The following is a 22,324-nucleotide window of genomic DNA, read 5'->3' as shown; positions in this document are numbered from 1 at the left end:
TTTAAAAACGGGAAAAAGGAATCTGACACCAAACAAATAAATTTGAAGCTGAAAAAACAAATTTATTCAACACATTTTTTTATTTTAAATAGCAAAACCCCGACGCAGCTCCACACGGGTCCCTCTGCTGCCCCTCACAGCCCGCTGAGCTCGGGTTTGTTCACTGTCACAACAGCGCTGATTGTTGGGCTTTTTATCTTTTATATTGTAGATATTTGTCTTATTAATAATAATGATAATATAAAGCACACATAAAGCATTTGAATTGAAGTGATATTGAAGACTCCAGGCATGTTTTCAAAATACATGAACATGCACAGACCTAGAGGACGAACATTTTTATAAATGTCATTTTTAATTTGGAGCCAAAGAAATGACATCGCCCTAACATCAGCACACTGTCAGCCACGATGGTGTCTCTGTGAAGAGAATACTGTTTCGATTTGATTTATCCTTTAGTACCACAGTGACACAGATGGAGTGTTTTTCCTCTGGTGAAGTGACATGCAAAATAGTTCAATGTAATACAAGAAAACGAGTTAATGACAACTTTCTTTCTCAAGGTCCAGGGTTTCCAGGATGAATCCCCTTTCTTCATCAAGGGACCGTTTTTAACTCCACAACCATAAATCGTGTTCTAGCTGACTGGATTCTGAAGGACGAGCACACTTGGATCCCTGCAAACACTCCAGAAAAGAAGCTAAAACCATTCAAGCTAAAACTGATCTTAAAACGCAGACTATGAACCACAGGCAGTGTCTAACCTAGGACACACCAGTTCTACATGAGAATTTGCAAATGAGGAATATCTTCACAGCTATGCTGTTTGAAGTCTGATCCCCATGTTTTCATAAAAGGAATGAGGTGGAGAACAACAAGAAACACATTTAAACAGGTCCACAGCATTCCAGTTAAATGAGGAACAAAGACATCGGGTCAGAACAGCTCCTGAGTTCAGTGTCGAGTTCAGACAGACCGTCAGTCCGCTACAGTGTGGAGAGCAGCAGGCCTGTGCACTCTTCAGTCTCCTGCTGTGGTGCACAAAGCCACCCTCGCTGCCCACCAACCTCCTCGCTCCAGCGTTAGTAAAGGCTCCAGGCCTGCTGATGCAGATAAAGTGATGACGAGGACGAGGTGGTGAGTTTGCGAGGGCCCAGCTGCTTTCCACACGCACACATTCAGTCCAGCTTCTCCTTCTGGACCAGCTTAGGAGCGTCTACAAAGTCCCGTCCATAAAAGAGGATAAGCCCACCGGTTACTGCACTGGCTGTTCCCCAGAACAGGACGTAAGCCAGCGTCTCAGCCCACGTGTCACCTGACAGGAGACAACAGGTCGAACTGCCTCAGTGGAGGAAATTTATTTGCATTCAGTTTATTGCAGTTAGTCTTACCAGCCATTAGAAGGCAGATTATACACATGGAAAAGGCAACAACCATGATGATGGGCAACTAGAAGAAAGAAAAGCGGCATCACATTAAAGACGTCAGAAAAAGAAAATGTTGTGAGTCGAGCTTCTTGAGCTCTTCTTACTGTCAGAAACTTCCAGTCCTTGGGGTCTCGCAGTGGAGTGGTCCAGTCAGCTTCATCGACAGCATAGTTCCCCAGAAATAAATCGATGGAATCCTGCAGGAAAAACAGCCCACCTGAACTCTGCTTTGCAGCGGCATCATCACAGGTACGCTCTTCTATATGAATTACAGTTTTAACTTTGAAGTCTTTTTGTATGCAGGTTTAAGATTTTACCGATGTCATTACTGATCTGTAGAATGCAACAAAGCAACGAGGACCACACTGAACACAGCTTAACAGTTTTTGTCTCTGCTTACAAAAGAGCAACCAAAGATGTCTTTAAGGGGATCAGCAGTTATTTCACTGAAGGGTGTGTAGCTCGTCGAGGTCATGGCTTTAAAAGAGTGAGACTGGACGTGTTTGAAGACTTTTCACCTCTCATCAGAGGCTCCTTCATTCTGGACTGTTGTTAAAAGAAGTGGGGAACATGGCCTGAGCTTTTCTGAGCTCATATTTTTCTCATGTTAAACATGTTTCCATGTTTGATTCGGACTAAGAAATATGGCTTAATGAGATCTGCAAATCACTGCATTCTGTTTTTATTTACATTTCACAGTGTTGTCCAAATCTCCACAGCATCAGTGCTGAGCCCTGCTGCTCACGGCCTGATTTTAAAAGAATACGTGCCTGTAAAGCGAACTCTACCTGCAGCGGTCTGATTACTCATAACATGATGATTATGTGAGAGTCATTAGCAGCTTGTATTATTGTGATATTGCTGTAGTATCTGATGGAACAGATTCATTTCACTTTGCAATATGGCATTCACACTATTCCACACTGATGAAGTAGCACATAAAGGACGACCTGAACCCACCAGTGACGTGTGGTCAGCAGAGGTCATCATAAAAAAAAATAATGATAATCAAATAAATGAAATCGTTTCTTTATCGAATGGTTTGATCTATGAACTATTTTTTATGAAACAATCTGATTGCACACACTCACACAAACTGTGCCCTGCCATGCAACGAGGCACTGATAGGGGGCGCTCGTGAGTCCATGATGCAAAAAAGGAACAAAGGGTCGGTGTGTGGACTTCATAAGTAAAGGTGAGACCATAATAAGGTTAATTTAAACAGTTTGTACGTGTAAAGAACGCTGATATGAAACATGACCTGTTAACTGCTGCCAATCAAATGGGAGGAAGGACCGGCTCAGGGCAGCAGCAGGTAGCAGTGGTTCTTCTGGTCTGCACCAACTCCTGCTGCTGTGATCATGTGTTTCTATTTGATAAGGCAGTCGTCATTGCTGCGTTAGACTCCACGGAGCATTTCCATTCATAATTAATCTCTCAACATCTGTCTCAACCGCTGCCGCTGTGCACTGAGGCAGCTACCACTGACTTCCCACTAAATGAATGCAGAAATCGGGTAATGAAATGCTACTAAAAAGCAATATCAAATGTCCAGAACAGCAGCAGCTGCTTCACCGGCAGCACGAAGGCAGGAAGTGCCTCTACTAGCTGGCTGGAGCCAAATGGTGAATAATTTACTCTGTTGGGTTCATATATTTGTAACTCTGACTCTGGTGGATCAGCCATGAAGCTCGTCTCTGGTACCCACCTGTCTAAAGCCATCAGAGAAGTTGTTTTTGTAATATCGGATCATCGAGTTCCAGCCGTCCATCAGCAGTCCCCAGTGTGTTCTCTTCCCTGTCCTGAAATATGAACATGAAATTCAGCACCATTAAGAAAAGCAGCAGCATTTACAGCTACTTTATCATTTTAATAAGTGTTAAAGTACAGAACTCACAGGAAAATGAAGGAGCTCAAGGACGGTCCGCAGAGGAGAACCTATCGCCAGTTAGAAACTTTCTTTAAGAGCAAGATCCAATTTGGGTTTTTGGTTTTGCCCTCGCAAACAAAACAAACTGTAATATTCTGATGATGTGCGGCTGTAGTGATCTTTAAATATTAGACTTCTCTGCAGGCTAGAACCAGGTATTAACCAACAACACTAACCAGCAACAGCTGCAAAGACCAGGCAGGACGCTCTTCCCAATCACATCCGTCTAGGTCTCGCTGTCACTGCCCTCATCAGCACTGAAGTCTCCCAGCAGGACAGCAGAATGAACACCCTTGAGAACCTCGCCATGTCCCAGTAGCCAGCCTCGAAAGCTGCGGATCAGTTCACCAGGGCTCCTGCTCTTGCCCACTGCCCAACACACAATGGACCCAACCCCTACAGCATCTCCTGTGGGTGTCAAACCTACAAGAAGGCGGGTCATTTCCTTCTTCAAGTTGGCAGAGAACAGTGGCCTGGCCACCAGGCGTTCTCCGTCAAGCTCCCTCTCCAGGCCTTGCTCCCAGGTTGGGACCCCGATAACCCTACCCTGGTGGTGCCTGTTATCGACCCGGAGTTAGCAACATCCCCCAAAAACACGAAGAGGAGAGTCCTGGCCCGTAGCCCTGCCAGTGTAGCAGAAATGATGAGGATGATGATGCAGCAGCAGCCGTTCTTCTCTGCGTGAGCAGCTTAATGTTGTTCGTGTGTAATTTACGTTGAGTAGGCTAACCACGTTATTACATTAATGCATGTAAGGTGAACTAGCAAACACCGTCGTAGTTACATGCAGCTGTCTTCTTGTTTGATGGCAGATACTCCCTTCACCCTGGCCAAAAAGGCTAAAATGACCAAAGAAAAAGAGCTGAACAGCTGAACATGAGAGGTTTTTGGACTTTGTGTGTGTTCTCCATTCTTTAAGCACCGTTTGAGCACCGTTTAAGCACCGGCACCGTTTCAAAAGTACCGGTTTGGTACTGGTATCGGATAAAACCTAAACGATACCCATCCCTAGTGAGAAGTTCGGAGGGTCTCAGAGTACTGTTGCTTCTCCTTGCAAAGAGGCCACCTGGAGGAGGTGGCTGGGAAGAGGGAGGTGCTGCCATTCTTGCTGCCCCCAATTTGTATTTTTTAAGTAGGAAAACAGTTTTTCCGTTGGGTCTGATGCTGCTAGTGTCTTCCTCACAGTGAGACATAACATGTTCATTAATTACTGGTACTGTTCTCGATAATACTCAAAGCCAAGATGTTGGTTTCGTATTGAAACTGGAAAAGTTTGATCGGTGCATCCCGATCTACAATCCACACTTTTGAAGACATCATTTATTTTGGCTTTTCTGGGAGCTTTTACTGTGTGTTCAATGAACACATGAAAAGCATCACCGTTCCCTTTTTTTTTTATTGCAACTCTAAAGACTCCTTATATTTTAACTGAGTACAATCGACTGTAGCACAAGTCAGAAACAAAACGCTAAAAGGAAATAGCTACTCCAAAGAAAGAGTGGGTGGTTGCTTTCACCTCATTATGGAAGAGACGACTGTCAGTTCTGATGGCACAACTTGAAGACAGGTAGGGCTAAAACAAAAACCTGTTAGCATGTGTTTGCTGTGAACACTCACCTAGTGAAGTCAGTCTTTAAGGCACCAGTTCCAGCATACTGCTTGGCACAAGCGTCAGCATTGTCTGCCCAGGCTGTGTGTGAAACACAGAAGGGGAGGCAGAGCAGGTCATTTACTAATCAGAGAGTTCGTCGTTCAAGCCCTGGCTACTCCAGTCTGCATGTCAAAGTATTCTTGAACGAGACACTGAACCCTGAGACGCTCTCTGATGCATTCACTGGAGTATGAATGTGTGGGAATGTTCAATGACTAAATGTTTTATAAAGTTATAGTCTAACCATGAAGCAAAAATGTCAAAGAGTGCAATAAGAGACCAGTCTTCTGCTCAGTGTGTGTGTAAAACTGTGACAAAGACTAAATCATGCTGGCCAGATAGTAGCTGGGACAGAGCATATCAAACTGAAGCAGTGTTTACCACACAATGCCCTTTAGATGTCCTGTAAAAATCAGTGGATCCAAAAGGTTTTGCGAGCATGCAAAGGACCAGCTGCATATTAGGCAGGGTTTAGATATGAAAACAACAAACTCTGATTAGTTGTTACTACTCAGGCTACAGCTGTGTGAGGGAACACCCACCATTCTTGTACATCTTCTCAAAGTCTGTCTGCTCTTCAATCCGCTGGCCTATGTGGAGAACTCCCATCCTCTAAAGACACACACACACACCTTTTGTCAAATGCTCTCGAGTCTGAATGCCACTGTTTTCTAATACAGCCCTGTTTTAACTCGTTTAACCTCTTAAGCCCCAACGCCCCCTGATACGGGGGCAAAAGGCAGGGGATCAGTTGGGCTTGGGGCTTAAGAGGTTATGCAAACATTTTCCTTGTTTACCTGCTGCCTTCATTTAGAAGAATCAAAGCAAATATAATCCCACTGCAAAATGGTATGGAGTTAATTTCAGTGCATTTGCAGACAGCAGTGGGACTACTTTGACTGTAAGGTGCCAGGAGGAGCACCCAGATCTGAAGAACAATCATAGACACAGCAGGGTTTCAAAAACCCGCTCAGCAACAAGTCTGCTATTCTCAGAGGAACAGGTGACCTTGGAGTGATGTGGCCTCTGTCCCTACGGACACAGCTGCAGATACTACAGTGCAAAGCAGTACAAACAGAACGTTTTGTTGTCATTGGTTAGCTTTAATGCACCAACTAAGGCCAAGAAGAATTGCAGACAGTTACATCTAGGGCAAATTAATCACGTTTCAGGAGAGGAGACGTACTCCTGATCATGATCAATGACCAGTTTATTGACATCAACAGATTGCTGCTCAACAGTCCTTCAGCTAGATGAACTCACTGATGAACTGTGTGCTCAGATACTTTTATTTGCTCTTTGATGTCATATTTATAATTTGGACAGAAGCAGATGTTGACATGATGGTGAAAGTGTAAAGAAAAACACCAACATAAAGGCCTGGGACTGATTCAGTTCCATTTCATTTATTTATATAGCACCAACAGACAACAACAATCACCTCAAGGTGCTTTGCAAAGCAAGGAAACAACCCTACAATCACACAACCCCCATGAGCAATTACTTGGCAACAGTGGGAAGGAAAAACTCCCTTTTTACAGGAAGAAACCTGCAACAGAACCGGGGGGGGGGGGCATGTTGGGGGAGAGAGGAAGGAGACGAGAGCGCCAGCTGTGAGCAGAAAGGAGGGCTTGTTGTTCTTGCAACAAACGGTTGTGTAACTCTGCTCATATAACAATCAAGTTGTGGATTTGTTGCCCGGACACTGAACTGTGCGCTGTTGGACCCAGGACCCATGTGGCTGTTTATGTTCCTCCCACTGCTACCCCACAGCTCACAGCTGCATGGGACATTATTCACTCTCCCATTGGCCGGTTACAGACTCAGCTTACAGCCTCTCTGGTGACTTCAAACACGTCACTGCCAACTTCACACAATATGTGGTCGGTCCCGCCAGGGGGGAGAGACTTTTAGACCTACTGTATGCTAATGTCAGTCTCCTCTGTACCCCCACTGGCTGGGTCAGACAAAAGCTGATTCAGTTCACCCTCCACTATGCGCCTGTTGTGAAGAGGGAGCCTGTGACCACAGTAGTATTAGGAGGGGGTCGGAGGAGGCCTCAGTGGAGCTACAGGGCTGTTTTGTGACAGACTGGGAGACTGTGAGTGTTTCACCGACTACACCTTCCACACCGACTCCACTGTCCCAGCTCAGACATTGTTATCCAAATAACAAGCTGTGGGTGACGAGGACATCAAAGCCCTCCTCAACGACAAGAAGAAGGCCTTCAGACTGGACAATAGAGAGGAGGTGAGCATGGTTCAGTTACTGAAAGGTAACATCAGACAATAATTACCGGAGAAAGCTGGAGCAGAACAGCATGAGCGAGGTGTGGAGTGGCATAAAGACAGGGGCTCCTTAAAAGCTGGGGCCGGTACGTTCCAAGCGATCTAAGCAGGTGACGTCGTGAGACTGCATCCCAGCGATTGGCTGGTCAGTAGCGTCACTCGATGAGTCATGAGAGCGTCTCGTTCATGAAAGTCAAACCTGCCGTTCTTGTAACCCGGCAATGAGGGAAATACGAAACAAAGCCACGGTCCCTGAGTTTGACGAAAAGCCAGAGACCGAGCAGCGGGTATATCGATGCCTCCACTTCCACCTTTTTTGTACCATTCATGTTGCATACTAACTACGTTACAGGATGCTAGGCAGCAATGACAACAACCAGGCACATTAGGTGCTACTCAAGTGTAAGGAAAAACCAACTGTGGTGAGCCATAGCAAGCTGATCAAAGTAGGTCCGATTAAAAAGGGGCTAATGTGCTCAATGTGTTTTTCAACAGATTTGACACTGCAGTAAACGCTCAGCCACTCTCTCCCTCTGTTCATGAGTCTGAGTCTGCAGAGGCTCCCAGTGCTGAAGACGTCCTGCCCTGGTCCTGTACCAAAGTCGACACATTCCAGTGACCCCAGGATTGCAGACCTGTGTCACTGACTTCCCAGGCAGGCCTGGAGGACGCCATCATCTACCTGCTCAATGGTGTCTATGCACATCTGGACCAGCCGGCGAGCACTGTGAGGGTCATGTTTTTTGACTTTTCCAGGCGTTCAACACTATCAGGCCGACCCTCCTGGGTGATACGCTGACAGCGATGCAGGTGGATGCCTCTCTGGTGTCCTGGATTGCTGATGCAACATTGTGTGTCAGGTGATCAGCAACACAGGGACCGTCCTCTCTTCTTTCCTCTTCACCGTGTACACCACAGACTTCAGCCACTGCACAGAAACCTGCCATCAGAGGTTTTCTGATCATGAATGCATCAGTGACAGTGAAGAGGCAGAGCACTGGGGGAAGTGGGTTGAAGTGGACATTGTGGAAGACTACAAGTCCGTTGGAGTACATAGATAATAACCTGGACTGGATTAAAAACAACACTGCACAAGTGGTTAAGGTCTTTTAACATCTGTCAGACGATGCTGTCTGTTGTGGCAGTGCCATCCTCTATGCTGCTGCACGCTGGGGGAGCAGGCTGAGGGTCACAGATGCCAAACACTCAAACTGATCCGTAAGGCCAGTAATGCTGTGGGGACGGAGCTGGACTCCTTAAGGTGGTGTCGGAGAGGCGGATGTTGTCCAAGATGAGGCTGGACAATACCTCCATGACATGCTGGCCAGTCACAGGAGCACGTTCACTGAGAGGCTGAGATTACCCATAATGCACCACTGAACGCCACAGGAAATCATTCCTGTCTGTGGCCATCTCCCTGTACAACTCCTCCACTGATACAATAGTACAATAGCGCACATCCTCTGCAGTGAAAGTAACGACGTTTTATAGATTAGAGTAAAATGTACACGATATATATTTAATCTCTGTAATATTGTGGATATTTAGACTCGAGCTAGTTCAGTCTGTTACTGTTCTTATCGTCTCTGACCACATTGTTAGGGATCAGTAAAACCCCAAACAGACCAACAACCTGAAGGCAGCATTAAAGCAGAAAGTGGCCACTTCAAGGCTGCTCAGACTGAGCACAGTGCAAACAGGTTACACAGATTTGAGCCTTTACCTTTATACAGGCTTTGTATCAAGGTGTAATGTGTACAATTAATCATCACCAGTTAAATAAAGCAGTATCATGTTCGTATCAGTATCACATGCTGTTTATTTATTTGTGCATTCTTTCTGTTTACACATGAAAGCACTTCTGTAATTTGGCCTCTGCACACGTACTGTGTTAGATTTTAAACCAAATAATGACCTTCAGCTCAGATTTAAGGAGTTTAGCAAAATTATTACATTAACTGATTTGCAGTTAATGAAAAATGAATTCCAGCAATCTAAAAGGAAATACGGTCCAATGGAAGCGAGGGAGCTCGAGGACGGGTCGAGAGCCCAAATAAACCACAGAGCTCACCAAACCTTTAGGGTAACCAGCTCAGCCATCAGTAGAATTCAGAATTTAGCTTGCAGGGGAAAAGCAGACCAGCACAGCTCAAGAGCAGTATATGAAAAACATGGTTGTGCGTTGCTCTACCTCAAAATGTCGGGGTCCTTTCCACTGACTGGAAAAACTTCCTAAAACAGGCTGGATTCCTGTTTTTGTTAAACCCTTGAATCACTTTAGTCACATACTGACTGTTGGGTTTAAAATCCTTGTGGTGGTGAACAGAAACAGAAAACATGACTCATACGTCTAAATGTGTGTAAATGTGCTTGTACAGTAAAGTACTTCAAGGTTTCCTGATGGTGCTGAAGGATAAGCAAGTTCTTGCATGTGAGAACCATTACGCATTATTATATGTGACTATGCATTTAATACCTGCAGCTGTGACTGAAGAGAGCGTCGGGCCAGCAGGCTCTGGATGACATTTGTACGATCCAAACAGTCCATGCAGTTGCTCCGAAAAGTTCCCTCCTGATTTAACAGCACCTTTCCATCTGCATCCACTAGGAAATATCTGCATCCATATGCACAACATTACTTCTCATGAAGAGTGTATTACTATTGGACAGACACAAGCTGCTCTACTAGCTCACTGACCCAAAGTCATCCTGCATTTCAGCAACCATGTCCAGTAAGATCTGAAGGCGGTGCCACCTCATGTGGCTGCACTCCTTATGAAAGTCAAAAGCTATGTACCTAGACAAAAGCGAGGCTTTAATTACCTGAGGAAAGCAGGATGTCGAGTAAATGCCAGACAGATGAAGCCTGAGGCTGAATTAGTGGTAATCTTACTTGATCAAGCCATTACCCAAGTTTGTGACCATGTTGTCGAATGCCAGCTCCAACGGCTTTTCTGAGCCTTTTTGGTTTATCTGTGAAAGAACAGAACAAATAAAACAAAGAGCCTTTGCAAACGATTGCATATGGGTATGTGTGGGTTTGCTGTTATTTCATTTGACTGTGAGGTTATATCATGGTCTTGTAAATGCAAAAATCAGTAGCTAACGGATTGTTCTCACCAAGTTCAAAGTGACTTGTCTTCCATAGAGGATGATCTGGGAGTCAAAGTGTCTCTGGAATCCGTCCAGCTACGACAAAAACAGGAAGATTTCAGAAATGAAGATAAACAACAGGTATTTGTTTTTTCACTTGAATCTGCATGTAAAGAACTTACATGGTTGACTGTTTTGCTGATCTGTGGTTTTGGTTTGTACCTGAGATTAGGCCTTTGGGACCAGTAGAAGGGGATGGAGCCTCTGGTCTGCAAACACACCATTAACAACGAGAATTTGAAATCAGAGGAGAGACCCAGAGAAGGCAGAGTTTCTGAAGCGTGTCTACAGGATGAGCCCATGAAGCTCTTGGTCGCTCAAAAAGACCCAACTGTGGAGACATGTATGGCTTGAGATATTAACTTTAATAGATTAAGCTATACATCCATACGTTACATTAAACCAGCGCCTGTGTGAAAATAGCTGAAATATCCAAACAACATGAAGGGTCCCATATTTGATCAAACACATTGTCCCTACTATGTAACTCGCATGTTAGGTAACCCAATGACACACATTCCAGTACAGTCCACTGTCTCCGAGGTTTAGATGGGGCCTTGTCCGTGATCCAGTTCAAAAGGACGCACTTGCTTGCACAGATGTTAACAGCCTGTAAAGCTGCTTTTCTAATCTCCCCGATTTTGTCATTCGGAGCAGCAAACACGACGGGTTCAGCGGCAGCAGAGATCTGATCCAGGTCACACTTTATGAACAATACTGCTGTATTTTTCTGCATGAGCACAGACAGTGAGTGAGGTTGTCCACCTCTATTTTACACTTAGGGCAGAGTAAGGCCTGAGTTATATACGTGGGCTCGGTGTGAGACTTGCATTTGGACTGCTTTTACTTCATTGCACTCAGATATTTAGCATTCTCCCAGACTTGGTCTCAGGTGCCTTTGCAGTGATTTAGATGTTAATCTGTTGAATTTCTGAACACGATTTGTCTTCAATCATCCAGGTAAGTAAATGCCACACTCGCTCACAGGTCACCTGATGAAACGCTTCGTCCAGATGAACAGAATCAACTTTTTGGAATTTTTCTGTTTCTTCATCTTTTTACATTGTTTTTAGAGTAAACTTTTTTGCACCCTGGGAAGCCAACAGACTGAAGGAAGCTTTTGGACCCATGTTCCTTCACTTACTGAACATTTTCCTATTTGCTATCGTTGGTCTGAACGGCAGATTTCATGTAATCTCTGCTGGAGCACTAAGTGTTTGGCTCACCTGAACAAAAGAAGCCTTTGCACCGTTGTACTGCACTATCTGCTCTGTTTCCACATAGTTAGCAGCGTGTCCTTCTGAATCAATGCCTACAACAAAAACACACAAACACACACAAAAACTGTTGACAAACTCGGTTATCTGAATCCTTCAAAGTCATGAGGAGCTGATTAGCTTGTCACTGACTTGAGGTGCAAACGCACTGACTCCACTATGTTCAAATGACTCGTGCGCTCGCTGCATGTACCCACCTGCAGTTAAGCAACGTGTGCGCTGGGCCACTTGAACAGGTGGAGCCAGGCTGTGTCTGCTACACTGCTCAGGTGGATAGTATGTGTCAAACACAGCAGGATCCTCCCAGAACAACAATATCCTTTCTGTAAATTCTTCTAATCTTTTTAGTGTTGTTATAAAAACAGAAGAAAATACCACAAAATGCATTTACTGAGAACATTTCTTCAGAGACATAAAGCAGCCAGAACATTCGGTCAGGGCTCAAAGTAGGGCTGGTTTCTAGAATCGATTCGATTTGAATCTGGGAAATTTTGCCTCAGACAGTCAGAAATATTATAACTCAGATCAGCACATTTACATCTTTTTGTATCTATAAAAAGGAAGCTGACACTTTCCAGACTTTATCAAAGGTGTGAGCGTCACAGCAGAGGCCTTTGTGTCAAAGCAGCTGAAGATAAAACAGAAACACATGAAGGAGATTTTCCTGTTCTGGGATTTTATAAAAGTATTCTGCAGTCGATCAAAAACGAAAGAAAACCATTAATCAACAATGAACATCACCTCTGACGTTACAGCGGTTTGATTAGAGACACGGCGTTTTGCATTTTGTATAATTTTAAAAAGTTTAAATTTGTTCAGAAGCCTGTTGAACGGCAGAAATTAGGTTTTCTTAGTAAAAGGAAAAAACAGCGGCCGACAGCCTGTAAACAACGACAGATTGGTGCGTAACAAGCAAGCGAATAATGAAGAAAACAGATTTGTAGACGGGAAACTGTTGTTGAAGTACACAGAGAGAGGGAGAGAGCTGTGCATGACGTGCAAAACAGCAAAAGTCAGAGTGAGTCCATGACGATGTTTATGTGAAGCTTAGTTTGGATCAATGTTGTTTGGAGAGAGATAAACTAACAGCTTCTGAATCAGCGCAAAAAGGGCGTGAACATAAAGCTCGACCCGCCGACACATCAGAGTCAGCGAGCTTTCAGCCCCGACCGTGTCCGTGGCGTCGGTGAGAAAGTCACAGCTCACTGATTCTGATCCGTCGGCGGGGCCGCGCTGTGTGTGTTGATATTTTGTGAGGTTTCACCTGAGATTCTGGCGTTTTGGGCAAAATAAATTCATATTAAAAAAATCTGGATTTTAATGACTCGATATCACGTTATCCAAGCGAGAATCGATTTTAATCGATGAATCGATCATCAAAACCCAGCCCCAGCTCAAAGGACATAAATTACCTCGGACATAGTAGCGGACCCCTGCTCTGAAACAGCTCCTCCTGGAGATAACGCTCCACTCAAACACCTTTCCACTGATGCAGCTCGACTTCACAGTGATGACTGATTAGCACATGTTAAGGACACAACAGTGCTGACAGGAAACATCACCACATGTAGGGATATGATATTAAAGACTCATTGCCAAAAAAAATTGAGTATGAAACATTTGTAAGGTTTACTCAAGTTTAGTCTAGTGGTACGAAACATCTACACTGCGGTACATTTTTAAACAACGTCCTCTGGATGTTTTTATTGTTATGTTATTACTCATCTGATAGTTTTCTGTCAAGAAGAAGAAAAAGGTGCTCCAGCAATCACAACAAAGCATTTAGAGCGCACAGACCAGTCTGCTTCAGTGGTCATTAAATGACACCGTCCAGTTCCACTTTACACAGGTAACATGAAAGCTGCCATTCACTAAGGAAACAGGAAAGGATACAGCCGTGGACAACAGGAAACACAAACATGTGCAGCTGTGAAAGGAGAGCAGCGGTAAATGTTTCTATGTACAGCAGCAGAATATTTAAACATGTTGAAATGAAACTGTCTGCTACAGGCAGACCTTCTCCACAGTTACACATATTTTGGAAAATGAAAAATGGACGGTGAGCTCAGCAGCTTTGCTTCTGTATAGAACTGCAGGAGACAAACTTATTAGCTGAAGCCGTTTTGCAGCTACACATCTGCTGTTTTTATTTTTCCCGATGACACGATTCACTGAAAACAGCATCAACTCCTTAAGTCGTCTCGCTGACTGACTTGAACATTTGAAAGTTTCCATGACACAAGCTCCTTGGTTACGTTGGCTACATGTACCATCGTTTTCCTGCTAAATCGTAAAATGTTGCTGGAGTGAATTCACCCTGGTGCCTCTGGCAGCAGGTAAATGATCAGTACATTAGGAATTTTCATCAGATGAGAGGGTGCTGGAGCTCATCATCCTACCTTGTTTTGTGCCACACTTTTCCTCACTCCATCACTTTGATGGTTGATGTTTTCATCATCAAGTCATAGAAATGCTTCTAGTGTGTTTTGGATTACTGCAGCCTTGCCTCTCTTCTTTTCTTAATTGCTCACAATGAAACAAACTCTAGAGCCTTATGGACTGAAGGGATTTCCTTCACCATGCTAAATGTTTTCTTGTGCTTTTTATAATCTTCCTTACTCACTAAATAATTGGATCTTACCTCTGGCTGTGCTATGAATTCTCTCAACAAGTGTCCGTTCCACACAAATCGCTGATCTGCCTGAAACAAGAACAGATACAGAATTGCAAATCAAGCCGAAGCTACTATTAACTGAGATAACGTACAGTCCTCTGTCCTAAACCACCCCGTTCTTTATATTTTGTTAAGAAAACAGGAAATAGGTGCAGCAATTTATTGAAACATATTCTAGCATAAATGATAACACAGCTCATACTGAGTTCTTACAGTCCTAACAAACTTGAAAGTCAATATTTGGTATGACCAGCTTGAGTTATCAACACAGTTTCAAGCCTCTTCAGCAGCTTCAGGAATGGGAGGCAGAGCCTTCAGTTTTCAGGCCCCTCTTCTGTGGAACCAGCTTCCAGTTTGGATTCAGGAGACAGACACTATCTCTACTTTCAAGATCAGGCTTCAAACTTTCCTTTTTGCTAAAGCATATAGTTAGGGCTGGACCAGGTGACCCTGAATCCTCCCTTAGTTATGCTGCAATAGACATAGGCTGCCGGGGGATTCCCATGATGCATTGAGTTTTTCCTTTCCAGTCACCTTTCTCACTCACTATGTGTTAACAGACCTCTCTGCATTGAATCATATCTGTTATTAACCTCTGTCTCTCTTCCACAGCATGTCTTTATCCTGTCTTCCTTCTCTCACCCCAACCAATCACAGCAGATGGCCCCGCCCCCCCCTGAGCCTGGTTCTTTCTTCCTGTTAAAAGGGAGTTTTTCCTTCCCACTGTCGCCAAAGTGCTGCTCATAGGGGCTCATATGATTGTTGGGTTTTTCTCTGTATGTATTATTGTAGGGTCTACCTTACAATATAAAGCACCTTGAGGCGACTGTTGTTGTGATTTGGCGCTGTGTAAATAAAGTTGAATTGAGTAGTTCTCCAGGCATGTTGGAGAACATTCAGAGATCTTCTTTGGATGTTTTGCTGTCTTTTACACTGTTTACACTGCTTCAATAATGTTGAGGTCTGAGCTCCGAACAGTGTTATGTGAGGTTTTCAGGTATGATTCTCCTGGACTGGAAGCATGTTTGGGGTCAAATGTAAAATGCTGCTGTCAACAAGATGTTTTCCAGAAGTTCTTATATAGTGGAGCAAAATCTGATGGTGCTTTTCTTCATTCATAATGCCATTGATTTTGATAGCTGCAGACACTCACTGTTGGACCTCTCTTTAGACCTCTGTGTGCACAGCGATGATAATAAGAGCCAAATGTTTGGATTCATCACTTCATGAGACTTGTTGATTTTCAATCCTGTTCTCGTGTGATTCGGCATACCTCAGCATTTTCTCCCTGCTTCCCGTCCTTAACAATAAATTCTTGACAGCCACTCTGCTATCATTCCTGAGGAGGCTTTGATAAACAGGCTCAACTGACAATCCAGACGCATGTCTCATGTCCTGTGTCCAGGTCCTGTAGCTTTTACTCTTTCCTCTATTCGGCCTCTGATTTTTAAGAAGCACCAAACAGTATAGGTATGTTTAAGAGCTCTTTGGCAATCAACTTGTTGGTGCAAAAACATTAAACGGTGTTATCTTTGCCATATTCAAGTAGAAATGGGAACAAATGATGTTGTTTTATGATAGGCTGCCTAAACAGACTTTAATTTAAAACTTGTTCACTGCTTAGTTGCCTTTTTGTGTGTAGACACAACCCAGGTTCATGCCGTGAGTTAGGAGCCTGAACTATTGCTCAAGAGCACTTTCAACACAAAAAAAGAAAATCAGAGTCTGGCTCCTTGGAAGCAAAGTATATAGAATTTTGTTGGATTTCCATATTATGATCATTTATCGCTGTGTCCAACATGTTTAACCATGATTTGATGGTCTCACCCTACCCGAGGTCAGAGATACAAGCTCTCCAAAGTGCTGCTCACAGGGGCTCACATGATTGTTGGGTTTTTCTCTGTATCTATGAAGCGCCTTGAGGCGACTGTTGTTGTGATTTGGCGCTATATAAATAAAATTGAATTGAATCTTCCTCGCTCACACTTGAATGAATTAAACAAGTGCAGCGTTAAAAAGCTTAACTTTGCTGGTCAACACCCTGTTAGTGATAACTGGTACATGTGGAATTAGTGACTGAGACACGTCCATATTTTAACAAAAAACCAACCTCTAAACCAGGGGCCCCCAGGCCTCGAGGGCCGGTGTCCTGCAGGTCTTAGATGTGTCCTTGATCCACAGCTGATCTAAATGGCTAAATGACCTCCAGAGGCCTGGCAATGAACTAATCATGTGACTCAGGTGTGTTGACCCAGGGTGAGATCTAAGACGCCGGCCCTCGAGGCCTGGAGTTGGACACCCCTGCTCTAAACCATTATTGAAAAAAGAAGTGCTTCCAGCTAAGCCCTGAACTGCAGCCACACAGTCGTCCAAATACACAAACAGTTCAAAGACTTTACATCAGAAACATCTTACCCTCTCCAGAAGGCTCATCTCCTGAAACTCTGGGCTGGTGTTTGCCAGGCGCTGCAGAGTGTGTGTCAGATCATAGTCGGTTGCAAAGTAGAAACCGTCTGCATGAAGCATGCTGTTAATCATGGACAGGAAGGTCTTGTTGTCTTGCATCTGCAACAAGAAATAAATCCAGCAACAAAGCAAGAGATACACACGAGCCGACAATACAACCTGGGTGAAGCAGCTGTGATCTCTGCTTGAGCAATAATGTTTCACGTAAGGAACATCTGAACATGCGTACAAAGGCTACGTTCACACTGCAGGCCAAAGCACATCACCCTATGTGACCCGTATACGACCGTGCTGTGACAGTGTGAACGGCACGAATCCCATATTTTCAAATCGGACCTGGGTCACTTTCGTATGTGGTGCTGAATCCGATACATATCCGATGTTTTAGAGAGCGACTGCTGTTTGATGGTCATGTTGCATGAAATCTGTCTTTTACGCTGACACAAGACAGATGCCAATTATCAGCTCCGGAGAAGACAAGCGAGACAGCACGGCGGTAACTGGAGACGGAGCGAGTCAATGGACAGAAACTGAGGTTTTGGACTTGATTAGCATATGGACAGACAATTCTATTCAAGCTAAACTTGAAGGGTCGCATCGTAACCGGGCTGTGTTCGGGGTTAACTCTATGCTCAGACTACCAGTTGGGATTGTTACAAAGGAAATGAGAAATACGTTTTTTTACTTAAACATTTAAACATAATACAACACAAAGCAGAGCGCAGCAGCCAGTGCAAATCTTTGTTCACTGGAACAAGTTTAACTACTTTGAAGCTTAATATTCTAACGTGACATCGTTTTAACTCTGAACAATAAAACAATTTTTTTTTTAATGGAGAGTTTATTGAACCATCTGACAAATTTGCTTAAAAAATGAATTCAATTAATTGAATTTTAACTTCAGGAACACTGTTCTGGGAGTGCACTAACTCTCCAAAGACACGCCCGTGGAGATCACTGGTGTCCATCAGTGAGAAAGATTATCCACACGCTCGTTCTCGATTCTTTCACAAACCATAATCATTACGGGTCAATCTTGTCGATTGGACGTCCCAGTAAATTTAACTTCCTGTCAGATTGTGCAATAGAGGAGATGTTGGGCCGTAGTACACAGCACAAACCAAACACATTAGCAAAAATACTTCAGGGGTCATTTGGATTTGTTTTCTATCCACAGGACACGGGGACCTGACAGGCACCGAGTGGACCATGAAGTCATGAGCATACCAAAGTATCTACCATCAAATGTGAGGCCGACACGTGTGCTCCACAGCAAAGCCTAGCTAAAACTGGGTCAACAGCACATCCATCTCAAGCTCAGCAGCAAATCTGTAACACAATGGCTGAAAAAAGACAAGACGGTGATGCAGTTGCTGCATTTAAAGTTCAAAACTCTCTGGACTTTTAGATTTCTGTGTATAAACACGTGGCTGCAAACCTCAGTGAACTGAAGGAACTCTGTGAAGAAGACAAAAGTCCTCCACAATGATGTGTTTCCTTTGTGTTACTGCTGTTAAAGGTTGTTCTGCTAAATTCTACTAAGGCGCAGAATCAGAAGACACTACCTGGTTGTCTGTGAGGTGCAGTATTGTCTTTTTATAGGAGATTACGTCAAAGTCCAGAGCCTTCCACACAGCATGGCCCAGCAGATCTCCCACCTTCCTCTTCTTTGTGATGACAACCAGGTACATGCCTTCCAGAAAAAGGAGAAAGCAGAGCAAAAATGCACTGGATTATCCAACTTCCAATATTTCACAGTAGAATAATGTATCTCCATACTGTGTGCATGCTGATCTTACCTGCCACTAAGCGTATAGTTCCCATCAGTCCACATATTGGCCTGGTCTCAGCTGATGCAGGGACATCCTGTCTCACTGAGAAGGGCGACAGGGACACAACAATGGTTTTTATGGACACAGGAAATATATCTGTAACATCATCGAAGCTGGGATTATAACTAAGGAGGCCATCTATTATCGTTTCATGATCTACTCTCCAGACTTACTGCAGCCCAACAGAGAAAAGAAATCAACTGAAGATCAGAGAAAATCTTGGCACTCCCACAATTTCAGCCCACGCCAAAAAAGAAATAACAAAACAATAACAAATAAGAAGGAAAGTATCCTCAAATGTGTTTAACACTTAGCCACACATTGTCTTCAGAATCAAAATACTCTGTGGATGTTATGTGGTCAAATATCTTATGTATGCAAACGCGCGGTCCAACTTCTTATCTGGTGCACGTCTTTTATTTTGACAGCGAACGCGCACCACTTATGTGCAGCCCATTTATACAAGCGCTTTTAACTATGCTTTAAATCAAACATTCACACTCTGATGGATCAGAGAGCAACTTGGGGTTACTATCGTGCTCAAGGATGTTTAGCATGCAGACGGGAAATCTAAATCACTATCTGCCAAATCAACTAAATTTAATGGGAGATGTTTTTGTTTCGTTTTTTATAAGATCTAGAAAACATTTCCTATTTTAATGTTCACACAAAATACAGTTTAGCTAGATATACTGAAGTGTTACTTAAAGTGTCTTTCTTATTGTATTTTTATATGTTTTTATTGTACTTTTTATATTCCTGTTGTACAGCACTTTGGTCGGCCATGTGTTGTTTAATAAATTGCTTTATAAATAAACTATGGCTCAAATCAGAATCAGAATACTTTATTGATCTCTAGGGGAAATTAACAGTGCTCCAGTCCAAACAGTAACAAAAACAGACAATACAGGAAGTAAGAAATAGCACAATAAAAAGTGTCTATCAAGACTGGCAAAAAAATCTTTTGAATTTTATAAACTTTCTTTAATTCCATATTTAAATAACAATAAACTTAAATGCCATTTTGAGCTGCAGCTCAGCATGTGGAGCCGATCATCTGCTACCTGTGCTTCAGTCTACATGCCAAATATCCTTCAGCAAGGTAGCGACCCGGGCTGCAGTGTGACTGTTAGATGGAAAGCGCTTACACAGAAACAGCTGCGGGGTGAATGAGGCAGGTTGTGTAAAGTGCTCAGGCAGAGCAGAGCTGTCCATTCACCATAACGAGCAGAGGTTTTCTTTGGGCTTTTCATTAAAGGTTTAAATGGTCTCAGTCGTTTGTTTTCTTCTACATTTTTAGACAGCATCCCGACCTTTGGCAGGGGGCGTGTCCATTTGCTTACCTGTTAGAGTCATCTCAGTTGACACCCTGTCAATAGCCAGGACATCCACGGAGCCATCATCACAAGCTTCTATGTAAAACTTCTCTGGTGTGGTGCGCCTGATGCGAAAGACAAGACCCGGTTTAAAAGCCACCATGAGCCCGTGGGCAGCTCACATTAGCAGCGCTGAAGGAGCCGGTTACTGCTCTGGAACATGGCTCCATCACATCTTCTAACCTCGCTTAGAAGCTCAGTTACTAAGTTGCGTTTGCTCGCGTCCATATTTAAATGTGTTATTTAAATGTGATTAGAAACAACTGAAATTGTTTAAAAAAACAAAACAAGTTGGGATAAAACGGACGTTAGCGTCAGCTCCTCGACAATTAACGAGAAGCTGACGGAACGTAACTCAAACGTGTCGTTGTAGTTACACTCCTACTAAAGACGGGCACGCCTCTCCACGCAGCGTGGACCGTAAACCAGGCTGTGTGATGTTACTGTTTCGTTCTGCAGCACTTACAAGCTGAAACTCTGGAAGGTGTTCGCCATCTTTGCTCCCGAAATCTCAGTGACGTCAGGCTACTTCCGCCGTCAGCTGTGAGCGCGCGAGCGTTTGTTCCACCTGCAGCGTGAGCGAGCTCCACGTGCGGCCGGACACCGGAACAACACGGTTCTGTAGAACAATAATCAGCATTGGTTAAAATGCCATCTTTACATTTCCAGTAAGGCGTTAATGTAACGCCTTACTTATGTAACGCGTTACATTAACGCGTTACATAAGTAAGGCGTTAATGTAACGCCTTACTTATGTAACGCGTTACTGGACTACATTTAGTTGTGTAGTTGCGTTACAAAAGTTCTTCAGGCGGATAGAAAGAAAAAACGTTTTGTCCTTCTGCACATCAGAGCAAAGCAGAAGCAAATTTTAATTTCTTTGTAATATTTTGAGCGTTAAGGAATAACAGAGACGGCTTCGACCTCAGCCATCGCTTAATTTCCGGAACTGGACATAAAGACACCGGCACAGCACTCAAAACACTGCTGCCCCCTGGTGGTCAAACCCGTGTGCACCAACTGTTACTTCATAATGTTCCTCCCCCTTTAACTGAAACTACTCTGTAGTTTAATTAGTAAATAAAATACCCATATAAAAACTTAACCTTATATATATAAATATAAAACAAACCCCACAAAATTTACTCAAATTTCACTCACTACTAATTAACCAGCCATCCGACAGACTTCACTATAACAGTAAAATCCTGTCAGTGCCCCTTCCTGTTATTATCAGTCTCTCATATGCTCCAGAGGTCTCCTGCTTCTTTTCTTTCCTTTTTTCCTTGAAAGTTTGCACCGCTCACCACTCTCAGGGGTGCAGCAGGCCTGTGTCTGTGTTCTTGACAAGTAATGCGGGACTTTGCCTCATGCTCAATGTCAGTCTCCATATGTGGCCACCACAGGTAACTTCTGGCCAGGCCCTTCACGCGGCTCATTCCCGACTGTGATGTAGCTGTTCCAGCATGGGGCAAGAACGCCGTTCTGGTATCACCACCTTCATCTCATGAAACAAACGTATCAATGCCTTATGATCCATGATAATCATAAACATCCTGCCATACAAGTACTGATGGAGATACTGTACACCAAATATTACAGCTAATCCTTCTTTATCCGGCTCTGAGTAGTTCTTTTCTCCTACACTCAGTGTACGTGATACAGACACAGTGGGTTTCTCCTCACCATCTGGCATGCAGGGAGGACTCCAGTGCAGAAAGACACAATTTGTGTCCCAGTGGCCGTTCCTTATGGGAATAATTTATACTGGGACCTGGAGTGGAAGAGAATTTGACCTTTCCATCGAAATTCCTGTTAACCAACAAAGTAAAGAAAATGTCTTTTGAAATCATTCATCGTTTATACCCCACCAGAACTTTTCTTGTATAAAAAAGACGCTGATGTTAACGGTTCATTTTGTTACTGTCTCACTGCACTAATCTTTTGTGGACAGATTTTTGTACTTTTGTTGTTTCTTTTATTTATTCTGACTTCTCTCTCTGTTGTGGGAAATATTTTTTTGATTAATCTGCAAATAGGGCAAACACATTTTATTTGATTAATTTACTCATTTTACTGGCTAAAATTCACAGACTTCCATAATGTAAAAGCAATTAAAACTCTAAACCTATGCTCCTGTGATATCGTGTGATTCAACCCTTAGCCTGTGTCTAACTGTTAATAAATGTAACTCCCTGACAGTGTCTTTGGCTTATTTAACTGTTTGAGTTGCTAAAAAGTTTTGGTTTT

General features: G+C 43.5%; 1 protein-coding gene across 3 annotated transcripts; it reads right to left on the bottom strand.

Moving 5' to 3' along the window:
- Positions 1–37: 37 nt before the first annotated feature.
- On the bottom strand, positions 38–20,768 carry sacm1lb (SAC1 like phosphatidylinositide phosphatase b). 3 transcript variants are annotated; one of them, XM_086310226.1, is made up of 20 exons: positions 20,541–20,768; positions 20,042–20,139; positions 18,666–18,740; positions 18,432–18,559; positions 16,816–16,965; positions 14,368–14,427; positions 13,620–13,653; positions 13,139–13,240; positions 11,676–11,761; positions 10,572–10,658; positions 10,417–10,485; positions 10,190–10,269; positions 9,995–10,093; positions 9,773–9,911; positions 5,551–5,620; positions 4,975–5,047; positions 3,136–3,229; positions 1,532–1,624; positions 1,392–1,449; positions 38–1,315 (listed from the first exon to the last, which is right to left on the bottom strand). In XM_086310226.1, the coding sequence occupies exons 1-20, from the start codon at positions 20,567–20,569 to the stop codon at positions 1,179–1,181; spliced, it is 1,761 nt and encodes a 586-aa protein (XP_086166352.1). In that variant the 5' UTR covers positions 20,570–20,768; the 3' UTR covers positions 38–1,178. The 3 variants fall into 3 exon arrangements, with proteins under 3 accessions (XP_086166352.1, XP_086166354.1, XP_086166351.1); XM_086310228.1 differs by adding an exon at positions 11,924–12,061 and having other exon boundaries at positions 20,042–20,574; XM_086310225.1 differs by having other exon boundaries at positions 20,042–20,574.
- Positions 20,769–22,324: the final 1,556 nt, after the last annotated feature.

The sequence above is a fragment of the Aulonocara sp. 'chitande type north' Nkhata Bay genome, linkage group LG11 (assembly GCF_057382095.1).
Source record: "Aulonocara sp. 'chitande type north' Nkhata Bay isolate Kocher_YH1m ecotype deep benthic linkage group LG11, A_spYH_male_GT1.1, whole genome shotgun sequence".
Lineage (NCBI taxonomy): Eukaryota > Metazoa > Chordata > Actinopteri > Cichliformes > Cichlidae > Aulonocara > Aulonocara sp. 'chitande type north' Nkhata Bay.
The sequence above is the reverse complement of the archived record's forward strand: the minus strand, read 5'-3'. Positions and strand labels throughout refer to the sequence as shown.

What these genes read in the sequence shown, in the direction of transcription:
- sacm1lb (XM_086310228.1), bottom strand. Translation starts at nt 20,177, where the DNA reads ATGGTGGCTTTTAAACCGGGTCTTGTCTTTCGCATCAGGCGCACCACA. An exon ending in AACTGAGATGACTCTAACAG is followed by an intron (nt 18,741 to 20,041) that starts GTAAGCAAATGG and finishes CGCCCTTCTCAG; the next exon opens with TGAGACAGGATGTCCCTGCA. An exon ending in TCTCTGATGGCTTTAGACAG is followed by an intron (nt 1,625 to 3,135) that starts GTGGGTACCAGA and finishes TTTTTCCTGCAG; the next exon opens with GATTCCATCGATTTATTTCT.